The sequence below is a fragment of the Engystomops pustulosus genome, chromosome 5 (assembly GCF_040894005.1).
Source record: "Engystomops pustulosus chromosome 5, aEngPut4.maternal, whole genome shotgun sequence".
Lineage (NCBI taxonomy): Eukaryota > Metazoa > Chordata > Amphibia > Anura > Leptodactylidae > Engystomops > Engystomops pustulosus.
The window spans coordinates 150,265,380-150,283,498 of NC_092415.1; the positions used below are offsets into that span (position 1 = coordinate 150,265,380).

Here is an 18,119-nt window from a genome sequence, read left to right on the forward strand (position 1 = left end):
ACATTTTGTTTAATGTTGTAGCTGTCGGAGGATATTTTGAGGAAGGTACATGGCTGAAGTACAGTTTCCACACAGCTTCTACATCAGCAGTGGTCAGCCCAAAAGATCTTTCCATGGTCCAGCAGACGACGGCCTCGGATATTTCATTAGCAAAGGAAGAGCTTCTTTTTAGTTTCAGCACCACTAAGACTCCTTGCATCCTTGTGTATGTCAGTTCTTATTCCCAAGACTATATGGCAGTGCTCTTGAAGCCACCAGGTAAGCATTAAATCTGAATCTTTTTTACATATCTATCGATTCACTAGTTAATCTTAAAATCCGGGACATGTAATGAATTATTATAGGGTTTCTAGTTTCACCTACCACTGATGGGGTTGTGCGCTCTGTGTACAGTCTCATTGCATCCAAGGCACAGTCTAACATATTGTGAAAGTAAGATCTTGCGGTAGTGGGAAACACTATCAGGCTCTTGAGAGTAGGATTTTTTTTTTCTCTCTCTCTCTCTCTCTTTCTCTCCTTACACTGGACGGGGTAGGGTGTAGGCTTTTAAATGGTATTCATACTGGTAATGTATCTTGTTCGTTATATATATATATATATATATATATATATATATATATATATATATTTACGGTATATACTTGAGTATAAGCCGACCCGAGTATAATTTGAGACCCCTAGCTTTACCACCAAAAACTGGAAAAACCTATTGACTTGAGTATAAGCCGAGGGTGGGAAATGCATTGGTCACAGCCTCCCAGTATATAGCCAGCCAGCCCCCAGTAGTATATAGCTACACCCCAGTAGTATATAGCCAGGCCCCAGTAGTATATAGCCAGTCCCCAGTAGTATATAGCCAGCCAGCCTCCTATAGTATACATCCCCCAGTAGTATACAGCCTTTGCTGTAACAGCCCGCAGAGACGCGTCCACGTGATCTGCCGACAGGCGTACACTATGACGTCATCAGTGGCGACATAGTGTGCGCCGTCCAGAAGATCGAATGGACGAGTCTCTGCCAACTAATACAGCATAGAGAAGACAGAAGAGGAGCCGGGTGAGTATGTAAGTTTATTTTTTTTTATTGACACATTTTTGTGCAGAAAAGCTTGGCTTATACACAAGTATATACACTCACTGGCCACTTTATTAGGTACACCTGTCCAACTGCTCGTTAACACTTAATTTCTAATCAGCCAATCACATGGCGGCAACTACATGCATTTAGGCATGTAGACATGGTCAAGACAATCTCCTGCAGTTCAAACCGAGCATCAGTATGGGGAAGAAAGGTGATTTGAGTGCCTTTGAACGTGGCATGGTTGTTGGTGCCAGAAGGGCTGGTCTGAGTATTTCAGAAACTGCTGATCTACTGGGATTTTCACGCACAACCATCTCTGGGGTTTACAGAGAATGGTCCGAAAAATTAAAAACATCCAGTGAGCGTCAGTTCTGTGGGCGGAAATGCCTTGTTGATGCCAGAGGTCAGAGGAGAATGGGCAGACTTGTTTGAGCTGATAGAAAGACAACATTGACTCAAATCGCCACAACCAAGGTAGGCAGAAGAGCATCTCTGAACGCACAGTACATCGAACTTTGAGGCAGATGGGCTACAGCAGCAGAAGACCACACCGGGTGCCACTCCTTTCAGCTAAGATCAGGAAACTGAGGCTACAATTTGCACAAGCTCATCGAAATTGGACAGGAGAAGATTGGAAAAACGTTGCCTGGCCTGATGAGTCTCGATTTCTGCTGCGACATTCGGATGGTAGGGTCAGAATTTGGCGTCAACAACATGAAAGCATGGATCCATCCTGCCTTGTAACGGTTCAGGCTGGTGGTGGTGGTGTCATGGTGTGGGGAATATTACTGAAATGGCCTCCACAGTCACCAGATCTCAATCCAATAGAGCATCTTTGGGATGTGGTGGAACGGGAGATTCGCATCATGGATGTGCAGCCGACAAATCTGCGGCAACTGTGTGATGCCATCATGTCAATATGGACCAAAATCTCTGAGGAATGCTTCCAGCACCTTGTTGAATCTATGCCACGAAGAATTGAGGCAGTTCTGAAGGCAAAAGGGGGTCCAACCCGTTACTAGCATGGTGCACCTAATAAAGTGGCCGGTGAGTGTATGGTATATGTATTGTATAATAATGTTCTCCTCTTCCCCGTAAGATGTTAAAAAGATTGCTAATAAAAACAATGTTGAAGACAAAGTTGAAGAGTGACTTCATGTATGGTCTACTGCTGCTCCATTCATGATCCTGTGGATAGGTGTGGATAGTCGACAAATCCTTTTAATGTCCACTGTAATTCCACTGCTCTTTCTGAGGACTTTTTGGGTCATCAGGAAGTATGTTCCAGCTTTACAGTTGAAGATCCAAAAATATACCTTCAATATATATCTAAGGTTCACCTAGAAATGCCAGAGACTATTTACTACTGTTTTTTCCTGTTTTAGGTATCTTACAAATCCGATATAATTTGGGAGGCACAAAAGAGTCTTTTATCATTGATATCACTGACCATAAAAATTTGGCCAATGGGCAACCACACAATGTCAATATCACTAGAGTTGGAAGAAACATCATATTCCAGGTACAAAATACACCTTACAGCATAATTTCAAATTGTAATATTTCCCAGTGTAAAATTGTATTATAATTAATATTTTTCCAAGTCATCTGTACATTGTGCATGGAGTATTTTTAAAGCCATATATGTCTGCGCTTTACAGTACTTCCCTTCACTAAGCAGCTTACAAGAAAAGCAGCTTTTAAGGGGAAATCTGTATAGGAGCAACAATGCTATTTAAATGGTAACTTTTTAATAAACTTTACATAAATCAAATATAGTACTGTACAATTGGGTTAGGCTTAAAAACTTTGAAATGTATCCTTTCTCCTGAATCTGTCTTGGTTTGCCAATACAGACTTATGTCCACAAAGGTATCGGATTACAAGTATACAGAAGAGTTATTACAAGGTAAGGCGGAAGGAAGGAGTGAATGTTTCTTTCTAAAAGAAACATTATAGCTGGAACTCTCCACCTATGTGCTCTGGGAGAGCTCAGATTTAGAGATCGAGCCTGCAAAAAGGAACCAGCTAAATTATGTTTTATACATGTCAACTGACAGACAGAAACTTATCACTAGTTCATTCACTCTACTAAGACTTATGCATAGCTCCCAACCGTCCCGATTTTGACAGGACTTTCCCGTTTTTCTAACCTCTGCCCCGCGTCACGGGCAGCTATGAGATTGTCACGGATTTTCCCCCAAGGTCCCGCTGTGTCCGCATTGTAAATACTTTGAAAGCCTGAACTCACAGTACAGAATGGCTTCTACAGACATCGGGAGGGAATCCTTTTCAGAGAAGTGTCGGCTTAGTGGAGAGAGCAGGGACCACGTCATCAGGCTCAGATCACCATCTGTCCATATATGGTCACTGCATCTCCTAGGGTTCCCCAGAGCAGACATCGGGCAGGGAATCCTTTTCAGAGAAGTGTCGGCTTAGCGGAGAGAGCAGGGAACACGTCATCAGGTCAGATCAGCATCTGTCCATATATGGTCTCCAGGGCTTCCCCAGACACAAGCTCTTTATTTAATTAAATTACATAAAGTTTTGCCCAGGCTGAGATTCGAACCTGGGTCCCTCTGCACCATAGACAAGAGCTTAACTAACTAAGCTATAAGCCCAGTGATACAGAGCTGAGGATTTCTGGTAACTAAGACATGTTATCTGCCATTTACACTGTGACACAGACTTACTGCACTGATATATAGAGAGGGATCTTCTCAGAGATTATTATTGTAATTATTGAGACTATTATTATTATTATTATAAATTTTATTATTTTTATTATTATGGAGATGTTTATTAATAGTAGTAAAAATAATAATAATCATCTCAATAATAATAATAATAATCTCCATAATAATAATAATAGTCTCAATAATTACAATCATCTCTGAGAAGATCCCTCCCTATATACCAAGGCAGTAAATCTGTGTCACAATGTAACAGTAGTCATAGATCTTAGTTACCAAAATTCTACACCTGGATAATCACTGAGATTATAGCTCAGTTGGTTGTGACATTATTATACATGGACACTGCAGGTTCTGGGTTCTAATCCCAATGAGGATAATATATAATTTATTTTTTCATATAATTTTTATTATTATAATATGGCTAAAATTTTGGGCGTGGCCAGGGAGTGATTGGGGGGTGTGGCTTAGGGGGATCGCCGCGGCACGCGTAGCGTGCCGCCATTTTGTCCCTCTTTCCCTTTCACAAATGTTGGGAGGTATGCTTATGCAACGTTTATGAGGTATTTAAAAGACTAGTTAAGTAGAAATATACTTATATGTATATTGCTTATGGTGGTTTCACATTGTTGTTTTTTTCACATCAGTGATTTTTTTCAATGAATCCATTTTGGCTTATGGACACTGTAAGGGGATTAGGAAACAGGGTAGTCGTCTCCTGGGGTAGCCAGGGACTTTGAGACACAGCAATGACACAGATCATTTGGTGCAACTGGCTGCAATCAGTATTATTTTCAATAAAGATGAATGACAGCAACACAAAGTATAAACAAAAAAGTCCTAGGCTGTCTGGCCACTAACTACCAGAGACTGCACCTACTGCACAGCCTCCCAAACAACACGCAGCAGTAAATTCACATTTGTTTCCCCAGATACAGAGTGAGCCTTGTGGGTCAGCACTGCTCAGCTTATATGAGCCCAGCACAGCTGTAGGCTGATTACACGGACCGCAGGATACTCGGACTGTCCGATTGGAGTGGGGCCCACCCTCACTTCCTCACTCCAGCAACAGTAGATTGTAGATTTTACAAAAAAACCCAGTGTAGAAATGTCTGCAAAAAAAATTACACATCCCGGTTGCTTTCAGAAACATGTAGTTGTGAGGAACCTTGGGCAAATGTATATCCCATCCACCACTTCTCCAGACACACTGTCACAATACATACAGGTTGATTTTTCTCTTCCTGGCTTTAAAGGAAACCTACCATTTCAAATGGTAGGTGTAAGCTGTAAGTACCGAGCACCAGCTCAGGGTGAGCTGGTGCCTGTGCTTACATTCGTTAGTGTTATTAACCGCTGCATCACGGTTTTAACACTTTTTAAAGTTTATAGCAGAAGCTGCTTCGGCGCTGCGCGCGACGTCTCCGGCACTTCCTATGTAGGTGCTCGCACGCAGCGCCGAAGCAGCTTCTGCTATAAAGTTTAAAAAAGTGTTAAAACCGCGATACAGCGGTTAATAACACTAATGAAAGTAAGCACAGGCACCAGCTCACCCTGAGCTGGTGCCCGCTACTTACAGCTTACACCTACCACTTGAAATGGTAGGTTTCCTTTAATGATTTTTACTGATACCTTATTGACCCATTCTTTTCAATCAACCTTTTCACACTTCAGTTTTTTTCCACTGATCCAATGTTGTCAGTGAACACAAACAGAACAGATTCTAAACTGATCAGTGAAAAAAACTGATGAGTGAGAAAGCCCATTGAAAAGAATGGGTTAGTAAAGCAGCAGTAAAAAATACCTGAAGCCAGGAAGCAAAAGCCAATCTGTATGTGTGCATTAGCCAAAATGGGTTCAGTGAAAAATCACTCATGTGAAAAAAACGCCAATGTGAAACCACCTGTTATTACAGACTAATGTTTATATACTGTTTATCACAAATTATGTATGCCAGTGATTTTCAACCTTTTTTGAGCCGCGGCACACTTTTTATACTTAAAAATTCCTAGGGCACACCACCAACCAAAATAGCACACAATGACACTAAAACAGTCATATTATACATATAGCTAATAATATAGATTCTAAATTTATTTTACTCACTCATTGTGAAACCTGGGCCTGTTTCGATAAACACAAAAGGGATATCCTGGCAGGAATGGTGGAAAGACACACATGAAGCTCTTCCTCAACAGTTCTTAGTTTCTCCCTGTTTTTAGTATGTGGTGCTGATAATTATGTGGCTCATATACTGCAAAATAAAGGGGTACAATGAGAAGTACTATGGCCATGAGGCCAGAGTACAAGTGCCAGCTCATATACTCAGCATATGAGCTGGTACTTGTAGTGCTCCAGCCTCATGACTATAGTATTTCTCATTTTACATTTCTCATTGTTGTATGCAGTATACTGCTGGAGTACTAAAAGTACCAGCTCATATGCTGAGTATTCTGCCAACAGTTCACTCAGGCAAAAGCTCATATAGTCAGCATTATTGGTTGGCATTACCTTGGCGGTGGGCAAATGCGAGAGTCTCTCAGGATGATGCGCCGGCCTCGGTGACGTCATTTTGTTGCGCGAGGTTCAAAGCTTGTGCATGTGTTATTGTACACGTCTCCTACATTGTAAGAAGCCGTGACTGCGCATCGCTGTGCATTGCTGGGAAACAAAACACAGGGGGCACCATAGTTTGGGGAACTTTCCCCGCGGCACACCCGACCATGTGTCGCGGCACACTAGTGTGCCACGGCACACTGGTTGAAAATCACTGATGTATGCAGTATCCATTTTTACCTTACATGGCTGTCAGTCGATACACAGTCATGTCACAGCTTAATTTCTCATACAGTATGACTGTACTAAATCGTAAGGACAAATAGCCTCTAATATTTGCGTATAATCATGCTATGTCCTTTATAAGGTCATTTGAAGCTCCTGATAAAAGTAATTTTTATATACAGTAGAACTGTAACTACATAGAGCAGTGAGGAAAAGCTTCTTCTCCGATACTGGCAGCGGGTGTGACAACTTCCCGCCATGGTAAAGAATGATGTATTCTACACAGAAAGCAACTTATAAATGATGCATTCAAATTAACATAATGATCTACCTTGGAGAAGTTGGTAGGAGTCTAGACAGACTTTTGAATATTTTAGAAAAAAAATCACTTTTAATAAGCAGGAACCATCTGGTTGCTTAATTATATCACATTAGTGGTGGATTAAGCCCGGGTAGAGATGCTCTCTCAGCAAGTTTTAACTGTTTTCAAGCACAGGTCTGTGAGTTGTCACATGCATAGATTTGGAAGATTATACTCAGTGTCAGAAACATTTCACTAACTGCAACCTGCCAAATAATCATTCATGATGGTGCCAGTCTTATATTGGGAGCCCCCTGTGTGATCAATGCAGAGCGGGAATACTTCCACAAATGACTATTTCCAACTTGCATTCTGAGCCCTGATGCTACATTATACAAGGGAAAAGGGATTTTATGAGAAAGTACCAAAAAGAGATAAAGTTTTCTCCTTTCAAACTCATATCAATGAATGTGTTAAAGGCAAAGATACATTTCCTAATGGTAATTAATTAAAGGGCTATTTCCCCCATTGTACTGACAGTCAGGGCCGGATTATAGGTGGGGCTCGAGCTCCGGGGCCCCCACCAGATCGCACCCCCCGAGCCTCCCCTCTTGAGCCGACATCTCCCTGAAGCCCGGCCGCCTCCCCGCACAGGAGACTGCCACCTGCCCGCCCCCCGGCACAGGTCACAGCCTCCCCACCCACCGATCTGCTTGCATGGTGGAGCCTACCGCCCCGTGCCTGCCCTCTCTGCCTATTCCCACGCAAGGCCGAGCCACACTCCTCCCGGCAAAGTTGATCCCCTCCACGGCCGCCCACACACCGCATGGCCGAGCAACCAACCCCCTGCCCCAACAAGCAGCCCCCGCTAGAAAAAGCACCCGCCCTCCGCAACTACAGTGTATATACTGTGTATATATTGTGCATATACTGTGTACATACTGTGTATATGTGCATCTACAGTGCATATACTGTGCATATGTGCATCTACTGTGTATATACTGTGCATATATTGTGTATATACTGTGTATATGTGCATCTACAGTGTATATACTGTGTATATGTGCAACTACTGTGTATATGTGCATCTACAGTGTATATACTGTGTATATGTGCATCTACAGTGTATATACTGTGTATATGTGCCTCTACTGTGTATATACTGTGTATATGTGCATCTACAGTGTATGTAATGTGTATATGTGCATCTACAGTGTATATACTGTGTATATATTGTGCATATACTGTGTATATGTGCATCTACTGTGTATGTACTGCGCATATGTGCATCTACTGTGTATATGTGCATCTACAATGTATATACTGTGTATATGTGCATCTACAGTGTATATACTGTGTATATGTGCATCTACAGTGTATATACTGTGTATATGTGCATCTACAGTATATATACTGTGTATATGTGCATCTACAGTGTATATACTGTGTATATGTGCATCTACAGTGTATATACTGTGTATATGTGCATCTACAGTGTATATACTGTGTAAATGTGCATCTACTGTGTATATACTGTGTATATGTGCATCTACAGTGTATATACTGTGTATATGTGCATCTACAGTGTATATACTGTGTATATGTGCATCTACTGTGTATATGCTGTGTATATGTGCATCTACAATGTATATACTGTGTATATGTGCATCTACAGTGTATATACTGTGTATATGTGCATCTACAGTGCATACACTGTGTATATGTACATCTACAGTGTGTATACTGTGTATATGTGCATCTACAGTGTATATACTGTGTATATGTGCATCTACAGTGTATATACTGTGTATATGTGCATCTACAGTGTATATACTGTGTATATGTGCATCTACTGTGCATATACTGTGTATATGTGCATCTACAGTGTATATATTGTGTATATGTGCATCTACAGTGTATATATTGTGTATATGTGCATATACTGTGCATATACTGTGTATTGGTACATTCACACGCGGTATGCCGGACATGCGGGCATACAGCCATGTGCTGTAGAGGAGGAGGAGGTGATCCCTCCTTCCTCCGTAGAAAACAGCGGCGCACGGCCACACACTCCCAAAAAGATACAGCATGCTCTATCTTTTTGCGGTGTATGGCGCGTATCAGCAGCGTACCGCTGCCGGGCCGCCATTGCCCTCTATGGGGACATATATGTGGCCGCAAATTTGCGGCCGCATGTACGTTCCCCCAGATGGCCGTGTAAATGATCCCTAAATATGTATATACTATGTATATATGTGTATATATGCATCTACTGTGTATATACTGTATTTATATGTGTATATATGAATCTACTGTGTATATACTGTGTATATATGTGTATATATGCATATACTGTGTATATACTGTGTATTTATGTGTACATATGTGTATATGTTGTATATGTGTATTTATGAATCTACTGTGTATATATGTATATGCTGTGGATATATGCATAGATGCAAATACTGTATTTATACGCGCATAAATTTATATCAGCATATATATGTGCACCTTTAAATATATGTATATATATGATGTATGTTTTTGTATATGCTGTGTATATGGTATGTATGTATATGCTCTATACAGTGAATGTGTGTGTGCAGGCTGAGGTGTATGTTACATGGGACTGCATATCTGGTAGGGGTGAAGGAAAATATAAAGATGTGTTACTGGGGATGAGGCGGCTGTATGTAGTGGTGTTACTGGGGACGAGGCGGCTGTGTGTAGCTGTGTTACTGGAGAAGCGGCTGTATGTAGCTGTGTTACTGGGGATGAAGCAGCTGTATGTAGCTGTGTTACTGGAGAGGCAGCTGTATGTAGCTTCGTTACTGGGGGAGAGGCGGCTGTATGTAGCTGTGTTACTGTGGGCGAGGCGGCTGTATGTAGCTGTGTTACTGGAGAGGCGGCTGTATGTAGCTGTGTTACTGGAGATGAGGCGACTGTATGTAGCTGTGTTATTGGTGGCGAGGCGGCGGTATGTAGCTGTGTTACTGGGGGGGAGGCAGCTGTGTGTAGCTGTGTTACTGGGGGTGTGGTGGCTATATGTAGCTGTGTTATTGGTGGCGAGGCAGCTGTATGTAGCTGTGTTACTGGGGGATGAGGCTGCTGTATGTAGCTGTGTTACTGGGGGTGAGGCGGCTGTATGTAGCTGTGTTACTGGGGAGGAGGTGGCTGTATGTAGCTGTATTACTGGCGGTGAAGCGGTTGTATGTGTTACAGCTGGGATAGTGGAAAGTGAGCAGGAGGACGTGTATGCAGGCTACAATCAGTGGGGGCCTCCACCAGATTTTGCGCCCAGGGGCCCCCCACCAACCTTAATCCAGTCCTGCTGACAGTGGTGAGGTAGAATACACCATGCATTATTATGACGTGCTCTGGGGCAGTTATTGAGCGCTTACTTGAAATCTGATACCAAGCCATGTTCCCTACAGATCCACAAACTTTAAGATGCAGTTTCCACTTAACGGCCACCTAAGCTACCGGTGGATGGAGGAGGAGAGCTATGTATCTCAAATTTTGTTTAACCTTTAGGGTTACAATGATGTAACTATGATGGAATGCAATAGCCGTTATAACTTCACAATGACATACAAAAACTGAGTCCAGACAGGAACCTTGTTGCAACATCCCCCACCGGGGCCTAGCCTTTTCTCAGGGCCTGGAGTCAGCCGGGGCCCGCAGTACCTGAGTGGCTGGCGGTTGCGGCCTAGGCACGCTAGTGTCACGGTGCTTGGTATGGGGGAACCGGAGGGCTGTCCTACAGCATGGCAGGTCTCCAGCAGGGTGGTGTTGGCAAGAAATGATGAGGGAGAGGCTGCTATAGCGGTTCTCCCTGGGGCAACCCTTTGGTGTCTAGAGTATAAGTCTCTGTGTAGTGGACAGGGTGCCTGCGATGATGGCAGCCGTAGTAGCAGGGACCAGACGGAGGCAGAGGTTGAACAAAAACAACTTACAGTTCTTTATTGGAACCGACAGGAACCACAGCAACGTGCCTTTAACAGAGTAGTGCTGAGATGCAGTTGGAGGGAATCACAGGATGTAGAGCGCCAGCCTGGATGCAGAGGGCAGGCTTGGAGGTAGCTGTGTCCTAAAAGGATGCTTCAGCTGGTCCTGGGTTGCTTCAGGTATCACCCTTGAAGGTAGGATGATACCCCTTTCCTCACTAAACTAGCTATTAGTTCCACTCTTCAGGCAGGGGCTAGGCTCTTCCTGCTCTGGTCTGGTATGCTAGCTGTACAGAGTCTGTACTGCAGTAACTCCAGTCTGCTTCTGCAGACTCCTAGGTCTGACTGCTCTCTACTCTCTTCTGAGAGAACTTCACTTCTTCTGGAAGTTTCCTGACAGGGTCTTGTTACTTCCCCTGGTCAGGTGGTGGCTGCTCCTCCAATTACATCTCAGCTCACATCTCAGCTCACAAAGACAAAGTATAACACCTGTGATTGGCTGACACATATGACATCACATAAAACAATTAACTCCTGCCTTACCAGGTAGGATCTACCACTGCAATGTTCCCCTGTGTCCTATAAGGACTATGTAGTGTGATGTAGTGACATGCTGTGGGGCTGACTAGACCCTACACAGGCTGCAAGCTACATGGTGGGACGTATTCGCAACCACTCCTTTGCCTTGCATCGGCGAGGGTGTTGCACAGTCCTACAGCAACTGCTGCCATTGGATGAGTTAAACGCAGCTATTTAACTTGATACTAGCAACTTCAAGTTGTCAAAGTTAGTGGCTTTTTGTCATCCTCTCCAGAAACAGTTCTTAAAATTCAGTCAATAAGTCATAGACAACTAAAATGGACAACAACAAAAAGTACAACTTGCAAAAAAAGCCGTTAACCAGTGATATACATGGAAAAATAAAGTTGGAACTTTTAGAACGCGACTCAAGAAAAAAAATGCCAACCTAGCTGCATCCTGTATAAGTTAAACAGTCTATACTATCATTTTACAACTCCATGATAATAATGTAGGTGCATGGACTTAACACATTGTCACGGGTGGGTCGCGGGCTCACCCGTGCCTCTCGCTCCCCGCAGGCGCCGCGCCAGCGCGTCTCACCTCTCCTCGCTCCCGAGTCCCGGCCTCGCTCCGTGTGCGCGCGGTCCCGCGCCTTAGGGCGCGCGCACGGCACTTCCAGGAAATTTAAAGGGCCAGCGCGCCATTAATTGGCGCTGGCCATATTGCCCAAATCTATATAAGCCTGCCTCTTCCTGCAAGCCCTGCCGGATCTTTGTGCCTCACAGCCTTAGAGAAAGCTCTGTTGCGATTTGCCTGCGTTCCAGTGTCTCCTGCGTTCCAGTGTCTCCTGCGTGCCTGACTCCCTCCGTGTTCCTGTGTTGCCTGACTACCTCCGTGTTCCCGTGTTCCAGTGTCCCTCCGTATTGCTGTTGTGAGTTCTGTGTTCCCGTACCCTTCTGCTTGGACCTCCTGTTGCTGACCCCAGTTTGGATTCTGACGTTGCATCTCTGCCGCCTGCCCTGACCCTGTGCCTGGACTGTGACCTCGAGCTTGACTGCTGTTTCTGTACCTCAACCTTGGCCGCCACTGCAGACAAGTCACGCCTGAGGAACGACCTGGTGGTACCACGCCGCAGCTTGTCTAACCCTCTTTGCGGCGGGCTCTGGTGAAAACCGGGTACCACTTAGACTCCGGTCCCAGGTAGTGGCTTGAGTCATCGTCTGCAGTGGTCCAGCGGATCCACATCCCGCAAGCCTGACACACATATGCAAATACATTTCCTAGCCCCTGACCTTCTTATTAGCCTTTCAATATGCATGATTTGACCCTCCAGTTGTGACACATAAATCTGTCTGTAAATATAGTAATAAAATATATATAAAGGATGAAATAAGTCACATGCAAGAACATTACTATAGAAAACTCAAGTAAGCCGTCTTTGAGTTATGTGTTTCTGAAACTTTAACATACCCCAAACTTTTTTAAGGGTCATTTTCTCATTTCTATATGACCTCCTACACAGAAGAGAAATCTTTGGCCTGTTTTGCAAGTACAGAAGTAATATAGCTACTCAGAAGGGCCGACAAGTTAAATATCTGCCACTAGATGGTGCTAAGGTTGCATCTCATTTGTACTCATTTGCCATCGTAATATCTTTGTGCATAATAATAATGAGAATTCTTTATATAGCACACACAGATAATGCAGCGCTACACAGAGCTTGCCAAAAGGTAGATAGATATATAGATAGCGTAGGTGTATATAAAAAAAATATGAGGTGATTATTATGAGTTTGAATGACACTGCAATGTAACTTATTCTATATCTCACAGTTAAATTATCTGGTTAATTGTAGATGCTTTTGATACAAACACCATATAATTTCAATGGAAACAGCATGCAACTTGTAAAAACCACTGTGGAACACAAACCAAAATTGCTAGTACCTTATTACTACAATGGATCAAGCTTATCAATGTTTTTATGTCAGCTTTCTGACTGGACTAAATATATGTATAAAGCCTGGATCTTACTTTTCCAACACACAGCACTAAAAGTAACTCACTGCTCGGATGTTAGGATAGTAATCATAATTTTATCCCACTTCCATTATTTATCAAAAAGAAATATCAGAAAAACTGTCCATGTTGCATGTAGCGTCCATCCCATAGTAGCATGAATTTATGAAAATCCCCTTTATGTCTATTGTACTTTTATTTCATAGAAACTGCATCAATACATTGGGGAAGGTTTGTTATGAAAGGAATTTTTAACTTTAGTTTTGCCAGAGTCTCTTTTTATAAATTCTGTTTTGTCCTACACCTTCTACTGCAGTGGGAGTTTAACAGGTTTTTTTTAATCTTTAAAAAGTTGCTTTTGAGTGCAAAGGTTTGATAGATTCCCCCAACGTGTGAACAAACCTTAAATGACTCATTACAGCTCCAAAAGTGCACTTACAATAACAGTAGATTTCCTGTAGACATAGAGCACATGAGTGCAGGGCCGGATTATTGGGTGGGCTCCTGGAGCTGCCACCACTTTGCCCTTAAGGAGGCTCCCACCAAATGTGGGGTCTATTCAGACAGTAAGATGGCCGCTTGAATCGCTCCTAGTATGAGCATGTCCAGCGTCCAGGCTTTTCTACGAACTGGTTGCTGCTTTAACAGCCAGGGAACAATCAGTTCCCTGCTCTGCCATAGACCATCGGGCTGACACAAGATGTCGGCGTCCTGCCGCTGGCTGCACAGTGACATCGCACAGTGCCAGTATACTGACACAGTGAGAGAATATAAGGAGGTCAGCACGCATCTGGGGAACAGGGAAAGGTGAGTGCAATTTTATTTTTTTACTGAGGGGTGGCTATAGTTAATATAAGGGGGGTGGATATATTTATCACAGTGGACAGTAAATAGTTATTGCTGGGGGTGTTTATAGTCAGTGGCGTAACTAGGAGAGGCGGGGCCCCATAGCAGATTCCTGCACGGGGCCCCCCATCCCTCTTAAAAATATTCATGCATACACAGACGTTTATACAATCACACACATTTATACACTTAAATACACACACTACACTCTACACTCACTTTTATATACTTGTACACACATACATACGTATACACTCATATGCACAAATTTATGTACTCATATATACATTTATACACTAATACATACAGTATATACAAACTCATACTGTATATATATACTACTGTATGTATATACAGTATGAGTTTGTATATACTGTATGTATTAGTGTAAAAATGTATAAATGAGTACATATATGCATCAAAGTTTCATACATACTATTTAGATACACACATATAGCATATATACATCACATTCTTTTACATACGGTATACACCCACTGTGTATACACATACATGCAATATAAAAGCACCATATACACATACTGAGTGTATATACAGCATATACACACATACATACAGTATATATAGTGTATACATACATAATGCCTATACATACAGCATATGCACACATATATACATTATATACAGCAGATACACACATACACCATATACATATAAATATTTATATGCATGTGTCTACATACAGCATATAACCACACATACAGTATATACAGCATATACACATACACACAGTATACACATATGCAACATCCCCCACCGGGGCCTAGCCCTTGAGTTGAGGCCTGGTGACAGCCGGGGCCCGCGGTACCGGAGTGGCTGGCGGTTGCGGCCTAAGCACGCTATTGTCACGGTGCTTGGTACGGGGGAACCGGAGGGCTGTCCTACAGCCTTGCAGGTCTCCAGCAGGGTGGTGTTGGCAAGAAATGATGAGGGAGAGGCTGCTATAGCGGATCTCCCTGGGGCAACCCCTTAATGTCCCGAGTGTGAGTCTCTGGGTGATGGACAGGGTGCCGGTGATGAAGGCAGCCGTATTAGCAGGGACCAGACGGAGACAGAAGTTGAAGAAAACAACTTACAGTTCTTTATTTGAACCGGCAGGAACCGCAGCAACGTGCCTTTAACAGGTAGATGGAGTGCTGAGATGTGAGTTGGAGGGAGCCTCAGGAGATAGTTCACCAGCCTGGATGTAGAGGGCAGGCTGGGAGGCAGCTGTGTCCTGGTAGGAAGCTTCAGCTTGTCCTGTAGGGCTTCAGGTATCACCTTTAAAGGTAAGATGATACCCCTTTCCTCACTATACTAACTCTAGTCTTAGACTCCACTCTTCAGAGGCAGGGGCTAGGCTCTTCCTGCTCTGGTATGGGCTAGACAGAGATTACTCACTCACTCATTGATCTCTAGGATTCTCCTATACTTGAATCTCTCTGAAAGAAGATCTCCAGAACATTCCTGGCCAGGGGTTTTATTACCTCCCTTTGGTCAGGTGGTGGCTGCTCCTCCAATCACATCTCAGCTTACAAAGGACAGGATGTAACACAGATCATTGGACAATAGCATCTTGCATCATACAAAACACTTAACCTCTGCCTTGCCAGGCAGGATTCACCACTGCAATATCCCCTATGTCCTATAAGGACCATGTAGTGTGATGTGGGTACATGCAGGTGGGACGTATTCGCAAACACTCCTTCGCCATTGCATCGGCGAGGGTGTTGCACATACGCATATACATGCAGTATATACACAAATACATACGGCATATACAGCATATACACACATACATACATCAAATACACACACATACATACAGCAAATACACACATACACCACATACATACACACATACATACAGCAAAAATACACAAATACAGTTTATACTATACATCATATACACACCTACAGCAAATACACACACAGCATATACACACATACATACAGTATATACTGTACAGCACATACATACATACAGCACATACATACAGAAAATAGACACATACAGCATACACAAATCAATCTTACATATATAGGGACTTACTTACATTTCTTGTAGGCCGGGTGCTGTGCAGTGGAAGGTTGTTTCTTCGGGAAGCCGTGGAAATAGCAGGCCGGCTGCGCGATCGCGGTAAAGCAGTCGGACGGAAGCAGTGGACCGGCCGGGTGGCCGTGGATGGACTGGGCCCTGTGGCCGTGGAAGCAGTGTACCGGCCAGGTGCCCTCGGATGGACTGTGCCCTGCGGCCGCGGAAGCAGTGGACCGGCAGGGTGGCCGTGAAGAGCCTGGGGCGCGGATGGACAAGGCCACCCGAGCGGCCGTGGAAGGAGTATGCAGGCGGCCGCAAACAGACTGGGGCGGGCTACCGCGGGGGAACGAGGCTGGCGGGCGGCCACGGATGGTGCCGTCAGGGCGGTCGCGCCAAAAGAAGTGGGCGGGCTGAGTGCCAACAAATGAAGTGGCCAAGTTCGGCGGCCTGCAGTAGGCGGACAGGGACAGAGGGACGGTCTGGGGTCCGTATTACTGTGCAAGGGTGGTCCAATTTTGGCTTTTCATCCCGGGCCCCTGTGTCGCCCGGGCCCCGTAGCAACCGCTACGGCTGCTACGGCTATTGTTACGCCACTGTTTATAGTTGTATATAGTTCTAAGGGGAGGCTGTATATAGTTATTATAGGGGGCTGTATATAGTTATAGGAGGGCTGTATACATTTATAGGAGGGCTATATTTAGTTAAAGGGAGGCTGTATATAGTGATAGGAGGCTTTATATAGTTATTATAGGGAGGCTGTATATAATTATTATAGGGCAGCTGTATATAGTTACATCAGGGCTTTATATAGTTATAGGATGGCTGTATATAGTTATAGGAGGGCTGTGTATAGTTATAGGAGGGCTGTATATAGTTATAGGGAGGCTGTATATAGCTTTAGGAGGCTTTATATAGTTATTATAGGAGGATGTATACAGTTATTATAAGATAGCTGTATATAGTTCTTATAGGAGGGCTGTATATCATTAAAAAGAGAATGTATATAGTTATAGGACTCTATATAGTTATAGGGAGGCTGTATATAGTTATAGGAGGCTGTATATAGTTATTAGAGGAGGGCTGTATATAGTTCTTATAAGAGAACTGTATATAATTAAAGGGAGGCTGTATATAAATATTATAGGAGAACTCTAAATTGGGTAAATCAAGGCTGTATAGAGTTATATAAGGGCTGTATATAGTTTTCAGAAGGCTGTATATAGTTATAGGAGGGCTGTATATAGTTATAGGGGACTGTATATAGTTATAGGAGCTGTTTATAGTTATTATAGGTGGGCTGTATATAGTTCTTATAGGAGAGCTGTATATAGTTAAAGGGAGGCTGTATATAGTTAAAGTAGGGCTATATATAGTTATTATAGGAGGGTGCATATGGTTAAAGGGGCTTGTATATAATTATGATATGAGGGCTGTGTATAGTTATATGGGGCTGTATGAAGTTATAGGAGGGTTGTATATAATTATAGGGGGGCTGGATATAGTTATCACAGTGCACTATAAATATTAATTAAAGGGGGCTGGATATAGTTATTATAGTGGGGCTATGTATATTTATTATAAGAGGGCTATATATAGTTATTATAGGGGGCTGTATATAGTTATAAGGGGGCTGTTTATATTTATTATAAGAGGGCTGTTTATATTTATTATAGCGGACTGGATATAGATATTATAGGGGTGCTGCATATAGTTCTTAAAGAGGCTGTATATTTATTATAGGGGGCTGTATATATTAATTTAAGGGGTCTGTAAAATTTATTATACAGATGCTGAATATAGTTATAGGGGAGCTGTTATGTTTATTATAGGTGGCTGTATATAGGTATTATAAGGGGGCTATATATAGTTATTATAGGGGGTTGTGTATAT

The 18,119-nt window shown here is 43.1% G+C and overlaps 1 protein-coding gene and 1 long non-coding RNA gene across 2 annotated transcripts in view; one reads left to right on the plus strand and one right to left on the minus strand.

Moving 5' to 3' along the window:
- The window catches only part of CNTNAP2 (contactin associated protein 2), a 1,040,519-nt gene that overhangs the window by 977,879 nt on the left and 44,521 nt on the right, over positions 1–18,119 (plus strand). The window contains exons 19-20 of the mRNA XM_072153374.1: positions 22–258; positions 2,466–2,602. Of these exons, the coding sequence (XP_072009475.1) occupies positions 22–258; positions 2,466–2,602 (374 nt within the window). The remainder of the gene's footprint in view (positions 1–21; positions 259–2,465; positions 2,603–18,119) is intronic.
- LOC140133327 (uncharacterized) overlaps positions 1–18,119 on the minus strand; it is a 29,203-nt gene that overhangs the window by 2,573 nt on the left and 8,511 nt on the right. The gene's annotated exons all lie outside the window — the stretch shown is intronic.